Source organism: Naegleria gruberi, assembly GCF_000004985.1.
Source record: "Naegleria gruberi genomic scaffold NAEGRscaffold_14, whole genome shotgun sequence".
Classification (NCBI taxonomy): domain Eukaryota; phylum Heterolobosea; class Eutetramitea; order Acrasida; family Naegleriidae; genus Naegleria; species Naegleria gruberi.
Window position 1 is genome coordinate 161,428 of NW_003163313.1, and position 26,757 is coordinate 188,184.

At 33.1% G+C, this 26,757-nt stretch overlaps 9 protein-coding genes across 9 annotated transcripts; 6 read left to right on the top strand and 3 right to left on the bottom strand.

The window, feature by feature from the left end:
* Positions 1–1,545: 1,545 nt before the first annotated feature.
* NAEGRDRAFT_36010 (uncharacterized protein) lies at positions 1,546–2,683 on the top strand (the record flags this gene model as incomplete). The annotated part of the gene is made up of 1 exon (XM_002679157.1): positions 1,546–2,683. The coding sequence occupies one exon, from the start codon at positions 1,546–1,548 to the stop codon at positions 2,098–2,100; it is 555 nt and encodes a 184-aa protein (XP_002679203.1). The 3' UTR covers positions 2,101–2,683.
* A 1,864-nt stretch (positions 2,684–4,547) lies between these two features.
* On the bottom strand, positions 4,548–10,573 carry NAEGRDRAFT_79072 (serine/threonine protein kinase). The gene is made up of 7 exons (XM_002679291.1): positions 10,362–10,573; positions 7,513–10,313; positions 7,238–7,302; positions 7,091–7,166; positions 6,909–7,038; positions 6,635–6,867; positions 4,548–6,584 (listed from the first exon to the last, which is right to left on the bottom strand). The coding sequence occupies exons 1-7, from the start codon at positions 10,566–10,568 to the stop codon at positions 4,577–4,579; spliced, it is 5,520 nt and encodes a 1,839-aa protein (XP_002679337.1). The 5' UTR covers positions 10,569–10,573; the 3' UTR covers positions 4,548–4,576.
* Positions 10,574–12,245: 1,672 nt separating this feature from the next.
* NAEGRDRAFT_65445 (uncharacterized protein) lies at positions 12,246–14,063 on the top strand (the record flags this gene model as incomplete). The annotated part of the gene is made up of 1 exon (XM_002679158.1): positions 12,246–14,063. The coding sequence occupies one exon, from the start codon at positions 12,246–12,248 to the stop codon at positions 14,061–14,063; it is 1,818 nt and encodes a 605-aa protein (XP_002679204.1).
* A 350-nt stretch (positions 14,064–14,413) lies between these two features.
* Positions 14,414–18,483, top strand: NAEGRDRAFT_38509 (uncharacterized protein). The gene is made up of 10 exons (XM_002679159.1): positions 14,414–14,462; positions 14,502–14,805; positions 14,850–14,933; positions 15,018–15,264; positions 15,323–15,595; positions 15,639–16,069; positions 16,114–16,146; positions 16,192–17,298; positions 17,342–17,730; positions 17,773–18,483. Exons 1-10 carry the CDS (start codon positions 14,433–14,435, stop codon positions 18,463–18,465), a joined length of 3,591 nt encoding a protein of 1,196 aa, XP_002679205.1. The 5' UTR covers positions 14,414–14,432; the 3' UTR covers positions 18,466–18,483.
* On the bottom strand, positions 18,451–20,190 carry NAEGRDRAFT_57523 (uncharacterized protein). Its single transcript, XM_002679292.1, has one exon. It carries the CDS (start codon positions 20,186–20,188, stop codon positions 18,536–18,538), a length of 1,653 nt encoding a protein of 550 aa, XP_002679338.1. The 5' UTR covers positions 20,189–20,190; the 3' UTR covers positions 18,451–18,535.
* A 161-nt stretch (positions 20,191–20,351) lies between these two features.
* Positions 20,352–21,646, bottom strand: NAEGRDRAFT_65448 (uncharacterized protein; the record flags this gene model as incomplete). Its single annotated transcript, XM_002679293.1, has 3 exons — positions 20,352–20,907; positions 20,958–21,273; positions 21,361–21,646. The coding sequence occupies 3 exons, from the start codon at positions 21,644–21,646 to the stop codon at positions 20,352–20,354; spliced, it is 1,158 nt and encodes a 385-aa protein (XP_002679339.1).
* Positions 21,647–21,993: 347 nt separating this feature from the next.
* Positions 21,994–23,839, top strand: NAEGRDRAFT_47701 (leucine rich repeat protein; the record flags this gene model as incomplete). The annotated part of the gene is made up of 2 exons (XM_002679160.1): positions 21,994–22,625; positions 22,888–23,839. 2 exons carry the CDS (start codon positions 21,994–21,996, stop codon positions 23,837–23,839), a joined length of 1,584 nt encoding a protein of 527 aa, XP_002679206.1.
* Positions 23,840–24,168: 329 nt separating this feature from the next.
* Positions 24,169–25,156, top strand: NAEGRDRAFT_2339 (uncharacterized protein; the record flags this gene model as incomplete). The annotated part of the gene is made up of 2 exons (XM_002679161.1): positions 24,169–24,239; positions 24,310–25,156. Coding segments are annotated over 2 exons (918 nt in total), but the record flags the coding sequence as incomplete, so codon positions are not given.
* Positions 25,157–25,934: 778 nt separating this feature from the next.
* Positions 25,935–26,342, top strand: NAEGRDRAFT_65451 (uncharacterized protein; the record flags this gene model as incomplete). Its single annotated transcript, XM_002679162.1, has 1 exon — positions 25,935–26,342. The coding sequence occupies one exon, from the start codon at positions 25,935–25,937 to the stop codon at positions 26,340–26,342; it is 408 nt and encodes a 135-aa protein (XP_002679208.1).
* Positions 26,343–26,757: the final 415 nt, after the last annotated feature.

Consider the following 26,757-nt stretch of genomic DNA (forward strand, 5'->3'; position numbering starts at 1 on the left):
GGAGCAAAATATATAAGTGAATTAAAGGAATTGATCTATCTTTATATCAGTAACAATAAGATTCGTAATGAAGGAGCTAAATACATAAGTGAATTGAAACAAGTAACTTACCTTGATATTGGCAACAATTATATTGGTGATGAAGGAATAAAATACATAAGTGAAATGAAACAATTAACGGATCTTAAAAAATACCAATATAATGAAGAAGAGTACAATGAAATTGAAGAGGAGTATAATGAAGAAGATTACTATTACAATGAGGAGGAGGAGGAGTATAATGAAAATGAAGAAGAACATAATGAGAATGAGGAGGAGTACACTAACGAAGAAGAATATATTGAAAATGAGGAGGAGTACAATGAAAACGAAGAAGAATACACTGACAATGAAGAAGAACATAATGAGAATGAGGAGGAGTGCACTGACAATGAAGAAGAGCACAATGAGAAGGAGGAGGAGTACACTAACAATGAAGATTACTATGACAATGAGGAGGAGTATACTGAAAATGAAGAAGAGCACTCTGAAAATGAAGAGGAGTACAATGACAATGAGTATTTGAAAATGAAGATCACAACGAAAACGAAGAATTCACTGTCAATGAGGAGGTGGAGTATATGGAAAATGAAGGAGAATATATTGAAAATGAGGAGGAGTGCACTGACAATAAAGAAGTGCACAATGAAAATGAGGAGGAGTGAAATGAAAAAGACTGGAATTGTTTTTGTTAACCAATTAGATGAAGATATGAATCAGACATTGTAGCCATAACATATTTACAAATTTATCAAACTATAATTCTTATAATCTTTCCAATAACACTTTGTTCATTTCCTTGGATTACAGAATAATGTCAAGTAAGAAAGGTATCAAGGCAATAATTGTCCAAGTTGATGTTTAAATCAAACAATAAAAGGTCAAAAATATTGAATATAGAATTTGTTAACCAACATTACAAAATTCCATATTAGAGTAAATACGAGTTCCAAGTTAATTACTAAAATTGTAAACAAGTTCATAAAATTTAAAAAAAAATTGAAAATCAAAAAAAAAATGACTGAACGTATTTGCATAGTTGGGAGAACTTTCTTCTACAACAAGACACAAGATGCAGCCTTATCCAAGACAATGCTCGATGTTCGTTCTCGAGTTGATTACGATCAAAGTCATGTGAGAGCAAGTTTTTCAACTCCGATCATTGATGAATATCATATCGGAGAGTTGATTGTTTCGAGTAGAGAAAAATTGGAAAAATTGATGAATGATTCTGTTTCGAAGGAGGAAATTACGTTGGTTTTGAATGAATTGTTTGGAAAGGTTTCGGGATTTAGATTGAGAGGAATTGGTTATAAGAATGTAATGTTATATGGGGATGAGGAGATTTTATTGTCGGAATTGAAGAGTGGAATTCAAAAGGTGGGAGATGAAGCCAAGTTTCCAAATTGTGATAAGTTGGTAGAGTCATCTAGCAGAATTGTTGGGGATGTGCATTCGGACGATATCATGAAATATCCTGTATTATTATTGGCTGAATTATTGAGGATGGAGGGAAAGATTGAAAATGTCTATGTGCTGGATAGTTACAAATTATATTTGGAAAAGTATAGTTATGTGGTCACTTTTAAAGATAGAATTGGACATCAAACATTGTATCCATCTGAAATTATTGAAAATTTCTTGTTTTTGGGAAATCGAGATAATGCCAGTTCCGATAGAGAACTCACAGATATTGGAATCACTTACATTTTGAATATGGCAGAAGAGGTGGAAAATGTCTTGGAGGAAATGATCTTGGACAATGGAGAGAAAAAGTACAAGTACTTAAAGTTGGGCACTGGTGATACAATTGAACACTCGATATCTGATCTCTTCGAACAGGCTAACCAATTCCTGAGGGAGGCCTTTGAAAATAATTGTAAGGCAATTGTTAATTGTAATATGGGTATCAGTAGAAGTTCAACCACTGTACTCAGCTATTTAATGAAATATTATGAACTTTCATTCGAGGAGGCATTCCACCATGCCAAAGGTCACAGAAGTATTGTTTGTCCAAATCAAGCTTTCCGAGAACAACTCAAAAACTATTATAAACGTTAATGGAATCTATTCCAGGTTTTGTTTCTTTATGTCTTTGAGATAGTTTCCAAAAGATTTTAACAGGAATAAATCCATAGCTTTTCTTTGTTGGTTCGTACACTTTCCACTCACGTGAGAGAGTAGCACATAATCATCTTCCATTCCAATACCATTCTCTACTGTTTGTTTCAATAGTTTTTGTTCCATTTCATTGAACATATCAATGTAATATTCTGGTTTATCTTTCTGATAGGGAATCTTACGAATGGAGAACCAACAATGAGCAGCATCATCAATTTTATCAAGAGCAAGAAGGGTCAGGGCCATATTGAACGCAATACTGAACTGGGTTTCAATCAACAACTTTCTATCGAAATGCTCCTCCGGTAATAGTACAAACGCCTGTCTGAGTAAATGTAGGGCATCATCTAGTTGGTGTTTACAAATCAGTATCATTGCTCTATTGTTTAAAAGCACAGATTTGAAAAAGGTATTTGATATTTCCTCAGATTTTAAAGCTCCCTCCAAAATTTGTTCACATTCCATGAGAGGCCTTTCCAGTGCCATCATGGCATCACACTTATAGAGTAGGAGCATCACGTCTTGGTTTGGACTCGAGATTCCACCTAGTTTCTTAATGGCATAGTCACAGATTCTAAGTGCCTTCCCATAGCTATGAGTTTGAAGGAGACAGTAAATGTACATTTTCAATAATTGAAGTGGTGAAATGCTTTCATCTGGATGCTCTGCGTTTTGATTGACTTTTCCCCACAATCTCTTATCTTCAGTGTGGATTAAATTCTTGATGAGATGCTCAAAGCAGTAAAGAGCGTCATAGTAGCTTTCCTCCTTCACTAGCGAATTACCAATGTGGCTTAAAATCAAGTATGGACTCAGTATTGATGTATTTCTCTCTTCTTCATCAATATTGGATGTTTCATTGACAAGAATTTGATGAATTTCTTGTAAAATCTTACGCTTAGGATGGTGCTCTCCCAAATAGTCTCTTATTTTACACATATTGTACATGGATTCAACCTTTTTTAGTGGATTACTTTCAATACTGCTTGCTTTTTGTAACCAATTGAGACAATCACTTAGTGATGACTCTTTCAAGAATAAGAGAGCTACCATGTGACTGCTTTGGGACTGGTAAAAAGAGTATTCCTTTTGGTTGGAGCTGAGCTCAATAACCTTCAAAAAGGTATCCTTGGATGTTTTGATATCACCCTTTTCCATTGAAATTATCGCCAATAAATAGAGTGCTGGTACATATTTTTTACAGAGCTTGCATTGGGCTACTGCAGCGTCCAGTTTTTCCACTTCCAATAGTGCAATAGATAGGTGCATTTGGCTATTATTAATTTCATTATCAATATCAGCGGAATCTCTTTCAGAAATTGTTTCAGAAGACATGCCACTCAATTTTTTCAAAATATCATAAACAATTCCACCAGTTCCTTTCTCGTTCCATAAATTGTCAGCTATTAATGAAAACTTTCTCTTGGATATCAATACCGAATTGTATAAATTCAATACTCTGGCCAATGTAATGTGAAAATGTAGCATGGCTGTATTAAGCGAGTCCTTCATTGCACTATCGAAAAATTTCAAAATCCTGTTTGAATAATCTACACTAAAGACTGATTTGAATTTAGATTTTTTTCGTTTCTTTGTTGGTGGAGACAATTTGGCTTCATCCTCAAATAGATAACCAGAAAAATTAAAATCAATTGCTTCCTGTAGTGATTCGAAACATTTCTGTAGTGATTGGTCAGTAAAAAGCTGCAGAACTGAACTCATAACAAAGTTTAAACACTCATACAGAGAATCCAGCACTTCCTTTGTGTTTCTTGAACTGAATAAATTATCATTAACCACAGCAATTAAATAAACCTTCAATCCAAATAGCAATCCTATCTGAATGTTTTGATTTTCTATTTTCCTAGTCATCATTGAATTAATATTCGTTCTAACATGTGCAACAACTCCCTCCAGTGATATTGTTGATGATGAAGATTGATCAGCATTCGATGCATTCAAATAATAGCCACACGTCTTTTTATCCATCATCATGGCCAAATAGTAAAACTCATTGACAAGTTCTTCGTCCGTTATATAGGAACCCACTCCTCCTCCTTGTGTAGGAAATTTACTCTCCAACTCGGAAACCTTGTTCATAATTTTTGTATATTGTCCATTCGTAAATAATTGGCTTGCTTGTTGATTGCTAAATTGAATCCATTCTCGAATAAGTTTCTTCCTTTCCATATTATTATTGTTCTTTCCATTATTATTTAATGATGATGATGATAATGAATCACTACCACCTTCCAAAGATGATGATGATCTTCCATTCTCCATAGATGCACTACTTTTTCCCTGAAGGAGAGAAGCAAAGAGTGACCTATTCATTTTTTTCAACTTGGAAATTCGATAAATTACTCGAAGTTAAAACATTTGAAACAATAAGTTAAATAAGATTTATTGATATGATTTACCATTCTTCCCAATTATCACTCCAATCCTTTGGTTTTTGTTGTTGAGAAGTGTTGTTGGTATTTGAGGTTGCTTGTTTAGGTTGTTGTTGTTGTCTGATTGGTTGTAGTTGTTGTTGTGGTTGTGGTTGTGGTTGTTTTGGTGGTTGCTGAGAGAATGATGGTTGCTTCTTTTGAGGTTCATTCATTGAGGCAAAGAAATCATCACCAAAATTGTTTTTCTGAGAGGAAGTGATATTGGATTGGTTGGTATTGGCTGTTGGTCTTTTTTGAGTTGGATTTGGTGAGCTAGTAGAAGTGGTTGTTGTTGAGGATGTTGGGGCATGAGATAACTTGAGAGAGGAAGATGCAATAGTTGTCTTTGCTTTTGGTATCTCAAATTGGTTGTCCATATCCCAAGAGCTCCAATCACCATCTAGTAAATCGTCACCACCAAGCATAGCTCCACTTGAAGAGTTTCCATTATTTCCAGGCATATCATCCATATCGAAAAAGTCATCAAATTCATTGTTGCTAGAGCTCTTAACTGGCTGCTTCTTTTGTGCTGTAGTACTTGCTGTGTTATTGGTATTTACACTTTGGACTGGCTTATTTTGAGTTGCTTGCTTTGGTTGTAAAGTGTTGAATTCTTGAGAGTTTTGTTTTGGAGTTGTGTTAAGAGAAACTGGTTTGTAAATAGTTGAAGAAGCAGTATTTGAGGTGTTGACAGTGGAAGAACCATATCCAGAATTTGTATTGGTGCTACTAAGAGATGGAGAGCTTGTTGGTCTAGTTTGTTGTTGATTTGTTGTGGTATTTGATCCAGAATGTTGTTCATTCTCACCCAATACTTTAGTCTTGATGGATTTCATAGCCCAGGACAAGTAATCTCCTTGTTCTCCAGAACCACCTGTTGTTGCACTAGTACTAGATTGACCATTTGCTATGGCACTATCTTGACTTCTTTCGTTGGCAACAATTTCAGTAAAGTTTGGATTTTCTGACAAATCAGAAATAACCTTCAAAAATTCATTCATAACTTGGAAAGCTAAATCTCTCACTTGTTTTTCAGCATCTACAGTAAGGGAAACAACAAAAGGTAAACCTTTCACTGCAACTTCACTCACTGAATAGAAAGATTTTGTGCTCAAAAGAGCTTTCAGAGCAGCAACTCTAGAATGAACGAATGGATCTTTGAGACTTCTAACAAAAGCAGCTAAAAGTACTCTTTTACGAGTTTTTTCTGAAAAGTTGGCAGCTAATTTACCAAAAGCAATAACAGTGTTAGTTCTAATTGCATTTTCCTTATCACCTTGGAGGGCCCACATAAATCTCACAACGCTATTGTCAACAGTATCCTCTTTGAGCTTTGGAACGAGGGAGATCATTGCCTTGACTGTCATTTCTCTCAAAACTGGAGAAGTATCTTTGAATCCTTTAGAAACATGTTCATAGACAATTTCAGATTGTTCTTTTGTCAAATATATGGCAATATGATCAATACTCCTCAATAAATTAACTCTAACTGTTCTATCAGCAATTTCGAAAAGGTCAATAATTTTTGGAATGAAGATTGTCTTGTAATCATCCTCATTCAATAGACTACCAAGTTTCATTATAGGAACAATAGCTTTTTGGCCATTGTTAGTGAATTTGATGAGTTGAATCAAGCTTGGAAGTACCTTATTCTTCAGATTATTTTGTGGAATTTGAGTTAACATGTCAGGTAATCTATTCAAAAAATCGTCAGTTGCTGCTGCATCTTTGATTGTAATATTTTCCAAAAAGAGTTGAATTTCAATAAGAGAGTTCTTAAAATATGGATTTTCCAACAATCTTGCAGCATCCATTCTCATTTTTACATTCTTATCAATGAGTTGATCATAACCGACTCTGAGAGTTTTTGGAATTTTAGAAACTCTCTTCAAATCGTCTGAATTATTCAAATTTCCTTCAAAAATTTCATAAATTAAACAAGCAAGCCCCCAAGAATCAAGTTTTGATGGACTTTCCTCAATGATATCCCATCTGTCACAAATAGATCAGTATATTGATTAGTATATCACTCATAAACATACCTCTGTGTTGTAAGCTCCAAAGATTTATACTTATTCATGATAAAGGAACCAAAAGTTCTTACAGGAACACCATAAGAAGCTTCAGTTGGATTGACTACTCCTCCACTATTTTGGAATGATGTTAAAAATCCAAGTTCTCCCAGTTTCCAATCTCCACCATTATCCACAAAAACAGAATCCATATTTACATTACAATGATACATATTTTTCCCATGTAAGAAAGTCAATACTTTCTATTTGAAAATTTAAATATTATCAACACGATAATACATACAGCTATTTGATACAATCCGTAGGCAATTATTTCTGGTGCTCCGAGTTGAATTCTAATATTTTGCAATTCAGTAGAGAGTGGTGTTACATATTCAGTCACAATACAAATACTATTTGGCAATTCAACTCCACTATTTGATGATAATGATGATATTCATCAATGATGAGGGCTTTTAAACTTACTCTAAAAAGTTAACAACACCTGGATGTTTAATGGCACGCAATCTTTTTAAACTTGCTTTGGCCAGTTCAATCTTATCTAAATATCAAATAATTAACAACAATTATGATGATTAATTGATGGTTATTAAATCCATCTTCGGAACATACCTGGTGATGTTGTTGTATCAAAATCAAACTTGAAAATTGTTACCAATTCCTGATCAGATTTTCTTCTGGCTTTATGAATCTTCCATAGAGTAGATGTTTGAACAAAATTCTCTTCGATATCATATGGAAATTCCTTCTTTCCTAGTAACGCACCAACCTGTTGAGCATTTCCCATTTTTTTTAACTTGGACGTCAACAGTTGCAATCAACACGTGTATTTCACCAACAACAGTTGAATTGGAAGCTGAAGTGAATAGTTATTTATTGCAATTTACCTTTTAGGATTTGATGAGGATCTTGTTTTTGAGGTTGAAGTGTTGGATTTTTTCTTTTTCTTAGTTGTTGTGGTTGTTGTTGTGGCATTTGGATTGGTTAGAGGGGCAGTGTTAAGGATTTTTTGAGATGCTGCAGCTAATTGACTAGCTTTCTTTGTTATTGACACAGCACTGATTGGTTGATAGTAAGAAGGTAATTGATTATTATGAGGCATATGATCAGAGTGATGAACGCTAGGGGATGATGTAGTGTGAAGGGTAGTTGAAGGTGGTGGAGGATGAGCTACAATGTACTTTGGATAGATATGTTCGTCATTGTTGAGAGGATGAGATTGATAATTATTGTAATCGTAATAGGTATTTTGTTGCTGGTGAGTATTTGGAGAAATTACATGTCTTCCTTCATTCATAATATTGGAATTCATAATAGGAGTATTGGAATACAAATTGCTATTGCTTGTTATCATCGATGGCATTGATAGAATGTTTGAGGTTTGTTTGATTGTTGTATCGGTTGTTTGAATGGCTGGATCTGTATCCTGTTCTTGGTCTTCTCCACCTTCTTTCTTTCTCTTGTGTTTTCTTTTCAGTTTTAACAAGTAATTTTGAAGCTCGTTTTGTCTAAGAGATTGTTTGAAGAACCTCTCCTTCAAAATCTTGTACTTCTTGACCATATGCTCGTATTGTTCCAAATATTTTCTATTATCTGACTCATAGTGGTCTTGGAGTTGTCGTAATTGTTCGTCCAAAATCTTTTCCACAGATGAGTTAGAGTCACGCCTGATGAGTTCCTCCTTTTCTCTAATAAGTGAGTTGATTCTATCCTCTTGGTCTGAAATTTGATCATGATATTGGGATAATTGAGAATTAAGGGCCTCAAACTTGATTTCATAATCTCTTAGTTTGCCAGTGTATGCATCTTCAAGTTGCAAAGCTGCTGATTGCGCTTCTTTCGCCATAGATGATCTTTCGTTTTCAACCCTCATGTGAAGTGAATCGTTATCTGCTTGAAGTTTTTTGATCTTCTTTTTGAGATGATCTATATCCTTGTTAAAGTCCATACTAGCTTTAGAAATTTCCTCGTCTTTCTTTGCCAAATTATCTTCTAATTGTCTAATTCTTTCATCCCTAGCTGCAACTCCAATGTCTGACTCTTCTCTGAGAGATCTTATCGTGTTGGTTGCAGATTGAAGTTGCTTATCCTTTTCAGCTAGATCTATTTGGAGTCTTTCCATGTTTCTGTTCAGCCTCTTCGTCTGTTCCATAATAACTTCATTTGAAAATTCTCTCTTTTGCACCAATTGATCTTCCAAAGACTTGATAATTGTTTCAAATTTGTATTTTTCTTCCTCTCTCAATCTTGTATCATCACTCAGCTTGTGTTCTAGTCCTTGAATAATTGCCTCCAACTCCTTCTTAATGATGATTCTATCGTTTTCACTGTCTTCTAGGCGTTTCTTAGACATTTCCAATTCTCTTGCTACTGATGAAAAATGATGGCTTCTTACACTCACAAACTCGACAGTCTTGTCGACTATTGTTCTGTAATCCCTTGAGTTCTTTATGACAACGCCGGACTCTAATAAGAGATTCTTTAGTCTATCTACTTCTTCTACAAGTTCTGTGTGATGGGATGTTATCGTTTCAGTTTTCTTGCTTTCCAAATCGATAACCTTTTGACTTTCTTGAATCACCTTTTCCATTTGGTTGATTCTCATTTCATATGACCTAGTGATTTCTTCATTCTCATGAATCTTCATATTCAATCTCTTACTCAAATCTTCTAATTCATGTTGAAGCTCATGATAATCGAAAGAATTTTCCTCTCCATATTTTTCTTTTAACTTATCTAGAGAGTCTTCCAAAACCCTTACTTTATCATTTGATCTCAACAAGTTGTCTGAGAGTTTATCAATCTCTGTCTGCTTTGTTTTCACAATGTAATCTCTTTGTTGAAGTTGTTGTTTGAGGAGATTGAGTTGTGTTTCGGTTTCATTTTTGAGTGATCTTAGGGTCTCAACTTCTTCTTCCAATCTCTCTCTTATCCTAGCTTCTGAGGAAATTTGTCTTTCCAATTCAAGTCTTTCAAGTTTAATTTTCTCGAACTTTTCATCAATTCCTTTCAATTCCTTAACTTGACTTTCAAGTTTGTAATTCTTTTGTTCCATTTCCTCAATCTTTGATGCATACTCTTCATGTAATTCGTGAATTTTCTCTTGTTCATGTTCATGGGATGGCCCAATATCAACAGATTGTTTCAATGTAAAAAGTTCCTTCTCAAGTTTTTCCTTTTCAACTCTTAGTGATTGAACTAGTGTATGATGTTCCTTATTAATATGCTTTTCAGTGGAAATTGATTTGAAAATATTAAACAATGCTGTTTTAAACTCCTTGTATATACAGATGAATTGATCTGAAGCAATGTCCTTTTCATTAATTTCAGTGTTGACCATCTCATATACATTTTCGATATTTTGATGTTTGAATAGATACAACAAGTTCTTCATGTCTGTCATGATCACAAAACTTGCTTTGGATACTCCTTTCTGTGATAACGATTTATCCTCTTCATACTTTTGCCTTATTTCCTCCTCTCGTTGTTTTTGTTCTCTGAAAATATTTTCAAGTCTAGCTGTGTGTTTTGTTTGAAGTTCCTTATACAGACTTCTCCACGTATCTAATTCTAATTTCATATTTTCTACATGATTTGTAAGTTTAGCAACTGCCTCCGACTCTGTTCCTCTTACTGGAGTGTCAGCAAATAATATCGATGAAAATGTTGATGGCTCATCATCTTGATGCTATACAATAAATTAGTTCAGTCGTCAATTATTATTAATTCCTCCTACCTTTGATGATGAAAAAATTGGAAAGTGAGGCAGTTCTCTTTGCGACTCATCCATTCCATAATCTCTTCCCTCATTTGATGGTGATGGTGTGTCCCCTGTTGTAAGTCCACTAAGGCTAAACCTCACCGATGAAGAACCAACTTCTGGAGAAAATGTTGGTGATTTTGGGAATGATAGCCTTTCCCAATCGTCTGATGATCCTTGCATTTTTTTGTGTTTTTATTTTGGCGGGTTTGAATATTTGGCGCCAACTAACTACAACAATACAAAAATAGGCTGCACTAAATATTATGTATTAACAATAATGAGCGTATTAGCGCACTGAATGATAAAATTATTTAGCAAGGTATTAATATCTTAGAAGTAATGTTGAGTTGCAATTTATTAAAGAACATTTTATATTTACAAAGGGCTGATTTTGGTTGATTGATATCGGAATCTGATCATCTTCTAGAACTTAAACAGATCATAGATAATGTACCAAATTACTTCATAATCATGTCCACAATCAATCCAAATTGCTCCAATCATTGCCTCAACAACATCAGAGAGCACTTTGCAATTATTTCGAACATTATTATTTATCTCTTCTCCCTTTCCAACAATCAAATATTGATCAAGCTTCAATCTCAACGCAATGTCGATAATCTTTTCTTCAATGGCTGATCTTCTTGTGAGAGCTTGTATCATAAGTTTTGGATTTTTGAAGACATGCTGGAAGTACTATTGGATGGTATTTTGAAGTCTTTTTGTTGATAAGATGAATAGTAGGAACATGAATGGATTCCTTTGGAACTTTGACTGAAGACACAATATTCTTAATAATTATAGATTCACATTTCAATTTTTGATTATTCTTACTAAATGAAACTTTGGTAATTCTACCTGTAACCTTATCTCTTATACTCTTTTTCACAACTTCCTCATAACAAACTCATATAGAGTTGTAAAAAATAAACAACTTCCCTCATGATGCTGAAATTATTAGAAAGATACTAATTTCATTGTTCTCGGTGGTTGTGAATGTTAAAATTTCCAAAGAAGACAAACAACTTGCTAACCAATTATCAGACAAATATCCTCAATTCGCTTATTTTACTGGACTCCCTCTAAGTGATATGATCAAAAACGAAATTATTTCCAACAAAGAAAGTGTGATAAGCTTAGTTGATTGTTTATTTAAATACGAAGAATTAATTAAGAAATTTCTTCAAAATAATTAATTGAATAATTTCTTGTAATGTAATATCAATACAATATTCCAATTCCTTTTGATATCAGTGATACGCAAATAAAAACAATAAAAACAAAAATCAACCGGATACCAAATGGCTAATTCAATATCCTCAATGTTAGGTTACTATTTCTCGTCTTCTCCTGACTTATCATGCACTGAAAAGAAGGCATTAGCCAATGTTCAAACTCTTTCCAAAGCTCTTTTGAGGTAGTTGTTTTTGTGTTGAATGAAAATAACTACTCAAAGAAGAAATTAAGCATCATTTCTCCAAAATTAGCCGGAGACTCTAATTTGAAAAAATTACTTGGAGAAAAGTTCAAGGTTGATTTTTGAAAGAACTAAAGGAAAGAAAGCTAGATAAATATTTATTCATTTATTAACTGATTTTGATTGTTGTTTGTTTGAAAAAACTGAAATAAGTGAGTCTAATTTATGTTGGATCAATACTCGCCACTATTCTTTTCATTTGAGTTACTTCTTCAGTTAGTTCTTCTACCTTAGAGGGCAAATATTTAAGAACAGTAAATTACCAAATCTTAATTTTAAATGATATTTTAGTAAATTTGCTAAATTAACTATGACGAATTTTTACTATTTCAAGATAAAGCCATGGTTAAGTCTCATAAAACAAAAACAAGCTAATCATAATGCCAACAAATATATCTACTCAACAAAATACCAAACTGCATCAGGGTAACCCAAAGAAACACCACCAATTCAGAATATCTACTCAACAAAATACCAATCAAAATGAAACAACCATAAACGATCCAACACCTTCTCAAGTATTGGAATCCGAAACAAAACCAGAACAACCTCAGGAGGTGGATTTACAACTTCGTGCAGTTGAAAATCAATTAGAAGCTAGTAAATATATGAATGATATTATTTCTGAGAATGTTTACTATACGATCATCAATACAGGATATGGTAAAGACTGGGCTTTGGATAGTAATAATGGTTTAACAGGTCTTGATTCCTTAAAATTGGGATATGTAGATAACAAAGATGCCACAAACAAAATATGGGAGTTTGTGCTTGTTGAAGATTCTAAACATCCGAATAGCCGAAAGTTTAAAATTAGAAGCATATATGACACAATTATAGATTCCGTTGGCAGCTTCGGTAGCGAAACATCCTTATCCAAAGATGATTTGAGATCTAAAAGTGACTGGTTGTGGTCAATTGAGAGCGTTAAAGGAGGGTATCAAATCAAGAGTTACGACAATAAGCTATTATGTGGGTATTCTAGGGGGTGTTCTGTAGGATTGGAAGGATTGAATGACTCATTAGAATACACCACATGGAAAATATGCAAGTCAAACTATGAACCTTACTCATCTAAACCAATTGATGGTGTTTATGTCAAACAAAGCGACAACTCATACTGTGCTCAAGATATTTTGCAAACTGGAGTTTGTTACAAAATTAGAAGCATTTATAACACAATATTGGTTGAAAAGGGTGGTCTCATTTGTTTAGAAGAAGACAATTCTGAAGACAATAACATGTGGGAATTTGTTCCTTGTGCTTTAAAGGGAAAATATAGGATTAGATTTGTAGGGGAAAACAAAGCTCTTGAGGTTGGGGAAAGGAATTGTGTAAAATCATGCCAAGACGACAGCGAGCACAAAGCGGCGAGGTTATGGGAGATAATTTCAACAAAGGTTGAGGATAAATATGCTATTAGAAGCTGCAAAGAAAGTCATTGGCTGGCTGTCGAACACTTGACCCTTACTTTATCCAATGAACCCATCAAATATGGTAATTTGTGGGCTTTTGTTCCAATTGGTTATTCTTTGAAGATGAAGGTGTTTGAGTTTAAATTTTATGAAGATGATAAATTTAAAACTCCTATCAGCAATGAATTCTTGGCCAAAAAGACAGCAAATGAGTTTTTATCAATAGATGTTGTTTCGGTTAAGTCTTCTGATATAGGATCAACCTTTAGTCGTTCATACACAAAGAGAGTGAGCGAAAGTTACACGTGGAATATTAGCTGTTCATTTGGTTATAAAGTTTCAGCTGAACTTAATGCTGAAATCGTTAAGAGCACGGTTGAGAAATCGATAGATTTGGAAGTTGGGACGTCTTGGACAAACACAACTGAAAAAGAATATTCCAATACTGTTTCAGTTTGTCCAAGCAAAGAAGGTGACTATCGAATCTCTATGTCTGTACAAATGGTCAACAACATCAAAAAGTATTTCAAGGCGAAAGCAAAAGTTGTTGCTGTTAGAAATGATGAAAGATTGAGGTACCCATTGTTGCGAAAAATGCTGGAAAAGAGTTCAAACTGTAAAATACTAGACGAAAAGGGTGATGATTATTTGATGGTAGAGATAACAGGAGATGTAGAAGCAAGTTATGGTGTTGGAAGTCACAGTGTAATTGAAAAGATTGAAGAAAACCAAAAAACAGTGCAGACACAAAATCAAACACCAGAAAATATTGGTAGTTTTTAGTCACTTAAAATAATTCAATAACAAAATTGAGAATGAATGGAGTTATGAATCCAGACTTAAATTAATTTTCAATAATATCGATGGGAATTCTGACTCTGCCCTAGTAATATTTATTCTGAACGCACTCACACTACGTATTAATAGTTGTTTAAAATGTATGTTTCTCACAACTACAATTCCATCAAATTGGAAGCCAGGTAGAGAGTTTGATTATGTAACAACTCATCCTTCATAACATTTTAAAAAAAAATTCATCTACTTTTTTTCATCGGCACAACAACACAAACACTGCTGATTACGAGTCGACTGCTTCTGGATCATAACATCTCTCTTTTGTTTTTTGGATATTCTTTTTAATATCAAATAGGAATGAGTATCAATCGGTCTGACGAAGAAAAGGTAGGATTTTCATTGCTTATTTATTTGACTTAGCTTTAGTCTACAAAACAACTTCCTGCACTGACCAACAAGACTCTTCAAGAACCTCTTCTTGTTGCATCTAGGTCGGATGATGAAAGTGATGATCTTTTAAGTGCCAGTTACCCAACTTATAATGGCACTACAAATGTAGCCCATCATCACACCACCGAATCGAAAAATTCAAGAATTATTTATGTAAACGATCACGTGGCCAATGCTCACTTTAAGTACACATTGAACGATATCAAAACTACAAAGTATTCCTATTTAAACTTTATTCCCAAGAATTTATGGGAACAATTTCATAGATTTGCCAATTGTTGTAAGTTGTCTATTGTTTCTGCTTGAAATTTAATGATTCGGAAGACTTTTTGGTTGTGGCTGTATTGCAGTTGATCCCAACCCTTTCGCCAACTGGTCAATTTACTACCTTTATCCCTCTCTCTATTGGTATGTATTGTTAGTGAAGCAAATAGTTGTTAACATGTTAATTACGATGATTATAATTTCACTTTCTTTGGACAATAACAATAGTTTTGATTTTTACCATGTTGAAGGACGCCTATGAGGACATTAGAAGACGTTACTCTGATAATATTACAAACAAGAGACTGGCTCACGTACTGAGAAATGGACAATTTGTTGATGTATTTTGGAAGGATGTTCATACTGGTGATATTGTTCGTGTAATGAATAAGGAACCATTCCCTTGTGATTTGACAATTCTTTCATCAAGTGAACATCAAGGAATTTGTTATATTGAAACATCAAGTCTTGACGGGTTAGTATTTTCATCATCACATTCCAATTATTTATTATTTATTATTATTATTATTTAGTGAAACCAATTTGAAGATAAGAAGATCCAGACCTGAAACTATGGATTTAATATCTCCAAATGTATTGGAAAATACTAAAATGACTTTGGAATGTGAAAAACCAAACAATAGATTATACAAATATGAAGGTACTCTTATTTTGCAGGACGGAAAGAAGCTTTCATTGGACCCAGAACAAGTGTGTTTGAGAGGATCATCATTGAGAAACACTGATTTTATAGTTGGTATTGCTACTTTCACAGGTCATGATACTAAACTCATGATGAACACCAAGTATGTACTAGCTATTTGATAATTTATTCTAATTATTATTCAGAGAAACACCACACAAGACTAGTAGAATTGAAAGACTTACCAACAAATTAGTGTTACTCGTTCTTGCTTTGGAAATTACTCTTATTGTTGTTTGTGATATTTGTCTTATGGTTTGGACAGCCAATAATAGTAAAATGTGGTACTTGTTTAGAGGACTTGAAGTCAATGCAGGACAAATTGCTTGGGTTGGTTTCAAAGGTTTTTGGACTTTCCTTATTTTGTTGAACAATTTGATCCCTATCTCATTGTACATTTCTATTGAATCGGCAAAACTTGTACAAGGTATTATTATGAGCAAGGATTTGGAAATGTATCACGAAGACACCGATACACCTGCAAACGTTAGATCATCTGCTTTGAATGAAGAATTAGGTCAAATTAATTTCATTTTCTCTGACAAGACAGGTACCCTTACTGAAAACAAGATGGACTGTAAGTATTTTTGTAATATTTCACAAATTCTTTACTCTAAATAGTTATGAAGTGTTCTGTTGGTGGTATTTTGTACGGTACTGGTGTTACTGAAATTGCTATTGCCGCTTCTAAGAGAGAAGGTAAACCTTTGGTTGATGACAGACCAGCAAGTGCTAAAAACAATCCTAACTTCCAATTCTATGATGAAAGAATGAACGACGCTACATGGAAGAATGATCAAAATAGAGCTAACGTTGAAGATTTTTTGAGACTTCTTGCTGTTTGTCACACTGTTATTCCTGAAAGAGGAAAGGGACAAGAAATTGCTTATCAAGCTTCATCTCCTGATGAAGCAGCATTGGTTAAGGCTGCTAAATACTTGGGAGTTGAATTTATTTCCAGAACACCAAATGAAGTTACTATTAGATGCTTGGGCAGTGATGAAACCTATCAAGTTTTGGACATTATTGAATTTTCCAGTGATAGAAAGAGACAATCAGTTATTGTTAGAGATCCACAAGGAAGATTAGTTCTTTTGTGTAAGGGTGCTGACTCTGTTATTTATCCACTTCTTATTCCAAACCAACAACATTCTGAAATTACATTAAATCACTTGGAACAAATGGGTACTGAAGGTTTGCGTACTCTTTTGTGCACAAAGGCATACCTCGATGAAAGAGAATATGAAATTTGGCACAGAGAATATGAGGAAGCTAAGACTTCTCTTGAGGACAGAACTAGAAAGGTTGAAACAGTGGCTGCCAAGATTGAAAAGAATATGGAATTGGTTGGTGCTACTGGTATTGAGGACAAACTTCAAACTGGTGTTGCCGATACTATCTATGAATTGGGTAATGCTGGTATTAAGATTTGGGTTCTCACTGGTGACAAACTTGAAACAGCTATCAATATTGGTTTTGCTTGTGACTTGTTGAACTCTTCTATGAGTATTCTTGTTGTTGAAGGCCATAACTATTCAGACATTAAGGAATTTTTGGAAAAGTCTTTAAATGCTGCTACCAGTGCTCGTGAAAGTGAAGACGTTCTTGGTTTGGTAGTTGATGGTGAAAGACTTCATGCAATTTTGGAAGATCACTTATTGAGAGAATTGTTCTTGCAACTTTCTATCAAATGTAAATCAGTTATTTGTTGCCGTGTCTCTCCAAAGCAAAAGGCCGACGTTGTTCTTTTGGTTAAACAAAATGTTGACAGTGTCACTCTTGCTATTGGTGATGGTGCTAATGATGGTAAGTTTTTAATTGAAATTTAATTTTTAACTCTTTGTAATAGTGAGTATGATTCAAAGTGCCCACGTTGGTATTGGTATTTCTGGTGTTGAAGGTCTTCAAGCTGCAAATTCTTCCGATTATTCTATTGGTCAATTCCGTTTCCTTAAAAGATTGTTGTTAGTACACGGTCGTTGGAGCTATAGAAGAGTTTCCAAACTTGTTCTCTATTGCTTCTACAAGAACAGTATTCTTTATCTTACTCAATTATGGTTTGTCTTCTTCAATGGTTTCTCAGGTACCAGTATTCACGACAGATGGACAATTGGTCTTTATAACCTTGTCTTCTCTTGTATGCCTATCCTTGTATTGGCAGTTTTGGACAGAGATGTACCTGCTACTGTTGCTGAGAAATTCCCTGAACTTTACCATCAAGGCCACAAAAATGCTTTCGTAAGTATTTACTTTTAACAATTTTAATTAATTCAATAATAGTTCAATTCTAAAGTTTTCATTGGATGGATTGCCAACTCTATCTTCCACTCACTTGTGTGTTTCTTTGTACCATATTTATGCTTGGTTGGAGCCAAATTCCCTGATGGACAAGATATTGATACTTACAGCATTGGTATTGTAGTTTATTCTTCAACATTGGTAGTTATTACTCTCAAGATTGCTTTGGAAACCTCTTCTTGGACATGGATGCACGTTGGTTGGTATGCTGGATCTGTTTTACTTTGGCCAATTTTCATTTTCGTTTATGGATCTTTGTACTATGCTTTCCGTTATCCATATCCAGTTTTAAAGGAATTCTACGACATTTTACAAGAATATCGTATCTTCTTAACACCACACTTTTGGCTTGTATTGATGGTAACAGCTGCTCTTTGTTGTATGCGTGATGTTTTCTGGAAGTTCTGGGTTAGAATTCAATCAAGAAATCTCTACTATGAAATCCAAAGCAAACACGACAAGAAATCAAGAGAAGAAATTATGTTCAACTTCCCATTCGAAGAAGGTTTGCCTGTCAAGATCAAAAAGAGAACCAAGAGCCCTATTGAAGTTAATAACCTCAAGAAGTTCTTTACCAACGTAACTAAGGTTGGTGAATATCGTGGTTTCGCTTTCTCTCAAACAGAAAACCAACAAGACCTCATTAAGGAATATTATGGAGAGACTAAACAATAAATTTTGTGCTTTTACTGTATTAAATTGCTTAAATTTTCTAATCAAATGACTGAGTCATGGGTTGTTCAATTTATTTTAATGGGATGAAAGGCCTCTTATTTAGACCATGCTTAATGGCTTCTTTTCTCATGATTGGATCATCTTGAAGTTCCGAGCCCAACTCTTTGAAAACCTTTCCATTAATTTTGACATAGTGCATAGCTATTTCTCTATCGTTCTTTATCTCTTCAGGAGCAAACCTGAATAATTCACCATCTGTATCATATGGTATAACTTCTTTAAATTGTTCAACACTCTTGAACTTGTATCCTTTTGGTAAGTAATAAGCATATGGGGTAGATTTCTTAATACTATCCATCACCAATTCATCCAAAAATGGGCATCCATCACAATCAGACAGTATTGAGGCATACCCCTCTATAGCAACTGAACAAACGTTAAATGTTCGAAACTCTAATGGAATTTCCTTCAGTGCATAGCCATGATTTCTTACACAACCCAAGAGTATCTCCTCATCTGTGAAATATTTTGGAAATTTTGATAAATGGAAACAATTGGCATTGACACATGCAATTACCTGCTCTCTCGTAAAATCAGATAATTGATTAATGAAAGGATAGATATACCCTGATCTTATGATCAGATCCCTAATTTCTGGATCCTCATAAAAACTCTCGTCAATGTACTGAGCTGCAGAGCTAGGTTCGGGAGATTTCAATGCAAACAATATCAATTCTCTGTCTGATTTCAGTTCGTTCGATGCCTTTCCAAAATATTGACCATGTTTAGATATTGCTGTCATAATAACCTCTCTATCATTATTTAGAGGTGAATTAATATATTGCATCTGATAAACATCTTTAGAAATAGCTTTTAGAGCAATTTCCCTATCCGACCTTAATCTATCTGAACAATATTGAAAAGATTCGGGATCGTGCTCAATAATTCTCATTACAAAATCTCTGTCATCCACTAAATTGGGTGTACATCTCAAAACAGAGACGTTCTGCCTTCTTCTTACATTATAATAGGATGTATTCTTTGAAAATACTAACGCATCAAATGCTTCCTCATCTCTATTCCATTCAAAATCGGATTTCAATGATAGGGCGTTTTTTCTGTGTTGTTTGATTAATAATAAACTCAATTCTCTATCATTTGAAAATGGTTCTACATGATAGTTGGTTATTAAACCCTTCTTAATAGCTTCAATGAGTATATTTCTATCAATTGAAAGCAAATCCTTCTCTTGAATATTGGACGAAACGAAATATTCATCAATATTGGGCAATTGAATTAATTCTTGTGCTGTGAATTGACTAGCGACATTCTCACTCAGTGCTTCATACACATCACTATTCTTCCATAAAGCCTTTCTAATCAATTCCTCATCAATCTCTTCAATTGTTCTTTGACAATCCCAAACACCCATCTCCAAACAATATTTCACAAATTCAACATCTTCATAATATTCATCCGATAGTTTTTTTATACAATAAGGAAAGGATCTAACCAATTCGAATATAAATTTTCTATCGGAATCATCTGGCTGATGAGGAATCGGATATTCCTTGATGAAATCAGAAATAAATTCTCCAGATTCTTGTAAATCTTGTAAATATTCGAGTTGTTTCAATCGTTTATCTTGTTGTTTACTAAAATGTTGTTTTAATGATGGATTTGATGAAAAATCGATCAACGTGAAGGAAACTGCTTGCGACATTTTTTTTAATTTCAATTTCAAATTTTACAATAAAATTGTAATGAAAATAACATTGTGAAATGGAAGAATTGTAATGGAAAAATAAATAGTTAATGAGCTCAATTTACAAATTGCAAGTTAGTGAAATGGAAGTCTCTCTCTTCAAGAATAGTATTTTGTGTTATTACAAATCCAAGTTAAACCATTTGACATAGTCGTAGAGTTTGACTTGATTAAATCTGAGAGCTTCATAAATTAGATTGGCATCAGGATGTCCACTTGCATTCCATCCATTTTCATTCAAAGGATAAACAAACAAGTCATCCACAGAGAATGATTGCTTGTCTTTTTGATTTTCCAATACTTCCTTCTCTCTGGAACGAAGAGGCACAAATGTTTCATTTCTAAATGAGGCATATTTACCACCCAAATTCAAATCACCAAATGCACATCCATTATTTCTGATATTGTGATATTCTAAAATTTCCTCAGCAGCTTGAATCCATTTTCTGTAAAATACCAACTGTTCCTCATGTTTCTTTTGTAAATCGAACATTTCGAATGGATTTCCATGACGATATTCGCTCAAATCACGTCTACGATATCTACATAAAGTATCATCAATGGAAAATTCCTTATAGAGACCTCCTTCTCCATATTCACGAATAGTCTTGTACTTTTCCAAATCATAATATCTGTAAATGTAAACAGTAATTTCTCTTCCTTGCATATGTTCTGGCCTAATGAAATATTTCATTGAATAATTAACTCAAAAATACTAAAAACTTACCATCCACTATCAATTGAAATATTGGAAATATCAGATGTTGAATCAGAATTCTGATTAACATTCAGCAAAATTGATGATTCTACACTATTCTTTTCCACACTCAAATCGGTCAATATATCCTCTTCCTCAACAGAAAGTACATCATCCTGTTGTTGAGCTCTTCTATGAGCCCAATCTTTCAACATGTATGCTTTCATTCCAAATTTACATCTACTCAAATAAAAATGTTGAGCTAGCAACTCAAATGCCTTTGGTAAATCATCCAAATGCACTGAGAAATGTACTTTCATATCTGGAGCTCTATGCTGACACATTGCTTTAAATCAAATATTTTCAATTAATTAATTATCAATCAAATCATCAAATCAATTTAGATTTCTGAAGAAATTTCATATAAATTTACCTTGAGCCAACCAATAACGATGTCCCTCAGCAGTATACAATCTAATAAATCCATTCGAGGCGCCCACATAATAATTCTTCAATTGATACATTTTACTAGTATCGGAAAGAAGTTTATCATAATTAAATACTATTAAATGTTCGGGTTTGTCTTCTTCCTCTTCTTGACCATTTTTCAATGCTTGGGAATATTGATCATCAATAAAAAATGGTTCTTCTGAATCTTTATCTTGTTGTTGATCATTGTGTTGATCATCGGTGGTGGTGTTTGCTGATGATTGTAACATTTTTTTTGATGTAAATTAAAAACTGAGAGAGAACTTGAAGTGAATAGGGAACTAGCTATTTGTCCAAGTATTAAGTATGAATTTAAATTGGTAACAGTGTTACAATTGTTGATTTTCCATTAATTTCCAAATTATAAGGCAATTTTTGTACAGATTTTATTTTCCTAACTTGGAATGATCCAAAATTTAATCTAACCATGGAGACTTCCGAATCAGAATGTATGATTGTAAACAACATTACATCTGTTATTTATGTTAGTCAACCTGATAATCAGCATTAAAAAAATGGGGCGAGATGAGGAGCATGAATCGTGCTATGGATCCACAACCTGATCACATTAAAAAAAATGGACAAACACACAACACGAACACAACTTTCACAAAAAGAAGAAGAAACAAATAATTATAAATTTCCGAATGACATTATTTATGAAATTATGTCCTTCCTTGATGATTTTAAATTTATTGTCATGAATTGTGCATTAGTGTCCAAACAGTGGTTCAATGTTATTTTATCAACATGTAATCATCTTAATTTAAATTGTAAACGTGGTGTTGAAATGGGTGGCCAGTTTTTACAGAATATTGCAATTCTTGATGTTTGTGCCACGAATGATACTTGCAAAAAATTAATCTCGATGAAATCATTAACTGAACTAATAATTAAATGTGATGATGAAGGATCAGCTAAATTCATAAGCGAATTGAAACAATTAACGAGGCTTACTATTGATGCCAGTCATATTCGTGATGAGGGAGTTAGATATATTAGTGAATTGAAACAATTGGCCTACCTTAGTGTTCATAGCAATGATATTTCTGATGATGGAGTTAAATATCTAAGAGAATTGAAACAATTGACCACTCTTATTATTTTTAGCAATCGTGTTGGTAGTGAAGGATGTAAATGTATTAGTGAATTGAAACAATTGACCTCTCTTTGTATTGATGATAATCATATTAATGATGAAGGAGCAAAGTATTTAAGTGAATTAGCACAATTAACATATCTTGATATTTCAAGCAATGGGCTTGGTAATGAAGGAACTAAATACATTAGCACATTGAATCAATTGGAAAAACTTAATATTTCCCAAAATTATATTGGTGATGAAGGACTCGAATATTTTGGTAAATTGTCACAATTGACAAGTCTTGAACTTTCATAGCAATGATATTGCTGATGATGGAGTTAAATATCTAAGAGAATTGAAACAATTGACCACTCTTATTATTTTTAGCAATCGTGTTGGTAGTGAAGGATGTAAATGTATTAGTGAATTGAAACAATTGACCTCTCTTTGTATTGATGATAATCATATTAATGATGAAGGAGCAAAGTATTTAAGTGAATTAGCACAATTAACATATCTTGATATTTCAAGCAATGGGCTTGGTAATGAAGGAACTAAATACATTAGCACATTGAATCAATTGGAAAAACTTAATATTTCCCAAAATTATATTGGTGATGAAGGACTCGAATATTTTGGTAAATTGTCACAATTGACAAGTCTTGAACTTTCTAACAATAAGATTGGTACTGAAGGAGCTAAATATTTAAGTGAATTGAAACAATTAACCCAACTTGATATTGAATATAATAAGATTGGTGATAAGGGGGCAATGTATTTTGGAGAATTGAAACAATTGGTCAATCTAATAATTAATAACAATAGGATTGGTAATGATGGAGTTAAATATATTGGTGAATTAAAACAATTAATCTATCTTGATATTTCTGAGAATCGCATTGGCAATGAAGGAATTAAATATATTGGTGAATTGAAACAATTAACCGATGTTAATATTTCTGAGAATCGCATTGGTAATGAAGGAGCTAAATATATTGGTCAATTATCACAATTGACAAGTCTTTATTTATCTAACAATAATATTGGTAATGAAGGAGCTAAATATATAAGTGAATTGAAGGAATTGATCTATCTTTATATGAATAACAATAAGATTCGTAATGAGGGAGCTAAATACATAAGTGAAATGAAACAAGTAACCCAACTTGATATTGGCAACAATTATATTGGCGAAGAAGGAATAAAATACATAAGTGAAATGAAACAATTAATACATCTTGAAAAATACCAATATAATGAAGAAATGTACAATGAAAATGAAGAGGAGTATAATGAAAATGAAGAAGAATACACTGACAATGAGGAGGAGGAGTACTAAGACTCAATAAACCTTATAATCATTCCAATAAAACTTTATTCATTTCTTGGAATAAATAAAGAGAGAATATAAATTTGAGCCATTTTTCAAAAACAATAATAAGGCATCTTGGCAACAATCAACTTTATTGGTCGAGTTGATGCTTACTAAATAAATTTAAATAAATTTAAATTTTCAAAAAAAATTAAAGAATGAAAGGTAGGAATGAAAAACAATCGGATCATGGAGGAAATATTGGTGGCTCTCTGGGAAGTGACTCTGATGAAGATGTTCCATTTCTAAAACATTTAAAGCCAAAGGCAATAACGAAATCTTCATCCATGCATCGGAAAAACAAGTATTTGACAAAGCCTCCTAATTTTGCACAATTAGCAACAAAATATCCCTTCTTTGCACAATAGTACGTTTAAAACTAAGTTTAACTTTTTAAATAATTATTTAATTAAATATTAATTATTTAATTATTAAAGTGTTGATTCGGAGGGAAAAGTTGATTGGTCCAATGCTGAATCAATGGTAAATTTAACTAAAGTTCTATTAAAAGATGATTATCAACTTGAATGGAATTTACCTCTCAATCATTTATGTCCTCCAGTTACGAATCGAGTTAATTATATTCATTGGATTAATGATTTATTAGAAATTGGAGGAAATACTCAATTGGATTCTCAGAAAATTGTTGGAATTGATGTTGGAACAGGTGCCAGTTGCATTTATCCATTGTTGGGATTGAGAATTTATGGATGGAAATTTATTGCAAGTGATATTTGTGAGGAAAGTTTGGAATTTGCAAAGAAAAATGTGGAAATGAATGAATTTCAGAATGATATTTGTCTTGTTAAGGTTGATAAAGAATCGGGAGATATTTTGAAAAGCTTGATTCCATCCCTAAAGGAAAAATATGGAAATTCAAATGTGGAATGGGTGAATTCATTTGATTCTGTTCACTTTACAATGTGTAATCCTCCATTCTTTGATGTGGATGAAGAGATTAAGAGAAATCCTAATAATGATTGTCGAGGAAATGAAAATGAAATGATTACTGAAGGTGGAGAGGAAACATTTGTCAAGAATATGATGAACGATAGTTTTTACTTGATCAAGAAGAAGGAAACTTTTGAAATATTCAAGAATTGTTGGTTCACTTCAATGCTTGGTAAAAAGAAAACTCTACAATCATTGAAAGAATACGTCAACCAACTCAATGAAACAATCAAGCTCTATGAGGATCAATCTATTCAAAATATGCAATTGACCTTTCACATAACTGAATTTATTCAAGGACAAACTACTAGATGGGGTTTTGCTTGGAAATTCGAAACTCCAAAACAAATCCAAGCCAAACTCAGCCAGAGCCAAAAGGTCAGCTCAATAGCTGTCCAGAAGGACATGTTCCAAAACATTCACAAAGGTTACAACCATGCAGGTCTATTATTGACCTCCCTCCATAATTGTCTCAAGAAACATTCGAATCTAATTTCCATCTCAAAAGTTGATACTTTCAAAGCAATGATTCGAGGATTTCTTGCCAAAGATAAGAAACAAGAATTTGAAATTACCATCATGCAAACTCAACCCAAAAAGTTTACAGTCAAAACAAGTTACAAGGGAGAATCCAGTGTTGAGGAATCGTTGGCTTTTTCCCAAATGTATGAAATTTTGAGTAGAGAAATATTTAGCAAATGTGTTTAATGTTATCCTTACTAACACTGAACACTTGCATTTCAAAATCATCCTCTTTTCAATCTTTATTATTTGGGTTCATGGAGAATGATTAATTTATTTGTAATTTATTTGGAATGCTCAAGATTTGTGGATTAGTAGGAGGAAAAAGCTTCAACTACCTTGAAAATTAGTTCATCAAAACTTTAAATTGTACATGGAAAAAGTTGAAAATAATCCAATTTCCACAATTGATCAAAATCCAATAACATAAATTAGGAAATTCAATTTATTTGAAATTCAAAAGATTTTTCAAAAAATCCAAAAATTAAAAAATCCATTACCAAAAAACGATTATAATCTTTTTTGCCTGATTGCAATAATTCTCTTCAAATCATCATCAAACAATTATTATAAATCTAACTACAAAAAAATGACACGGAGCTCATCACTGTCATCACTCTTGACATTTGTCGTTTTATTCTTGTTGGTGATAGGAATTGTCAATATTGCGGAAGGAAAAACAAGAAGAAATCATAAACCTTTCGATAAGACTAATTTTCTTTCACGTGTTTATAGAAATGTCGAACGAAGTGGATTGTTGGATGTGATTTCGGATAGACAATTGGACGAAACTAGAATTACATTAAAGAAGAAGGATTGGGGAAGTGATATTAGAAAGTTGACATTGTTAACGAGGCATGTCATGAAATTAAAGAAGGAAAATAGTGATGAATATCAAAATTTATTGGAATCTTTACGAAATTCCAAAGTTCTTGCTCAATCTATTCGAATTCTTGAAAAGGTTATTAATCAATTGGAAAAAGCTAATTCTAACTAAACTTTATAAATTCTTCAATTTTCATTTTACGAAACTGTAAATATATTGTAAAATATTATTCGAAAGTTGACAGAAACAATTCACACCAACTATAGCATCTTACAAATCGAGTAGTCCAATAAAAATTATGATAGATTGACTAGTATCATACTATTTAATTAAATTTCTAAAAATAATACTATAGTAACTAATAAGGCACTATTTAGTTTTAGCATTCGAAACAACAATTAGAATGGAACACAACATTCTGATGAACTTTAATAGATGTAGAAAGAAGATAGATTCGTTCTGATTCCCACTCCAAAATTGAGCACAACAACGAAAAAATCAAGTTTCGTATAATAATTAGGCAACATTCGAAACCATTTACATTTCACCATTAACCTTCACGCAATTCCTTTCAAGTTTAAACTTT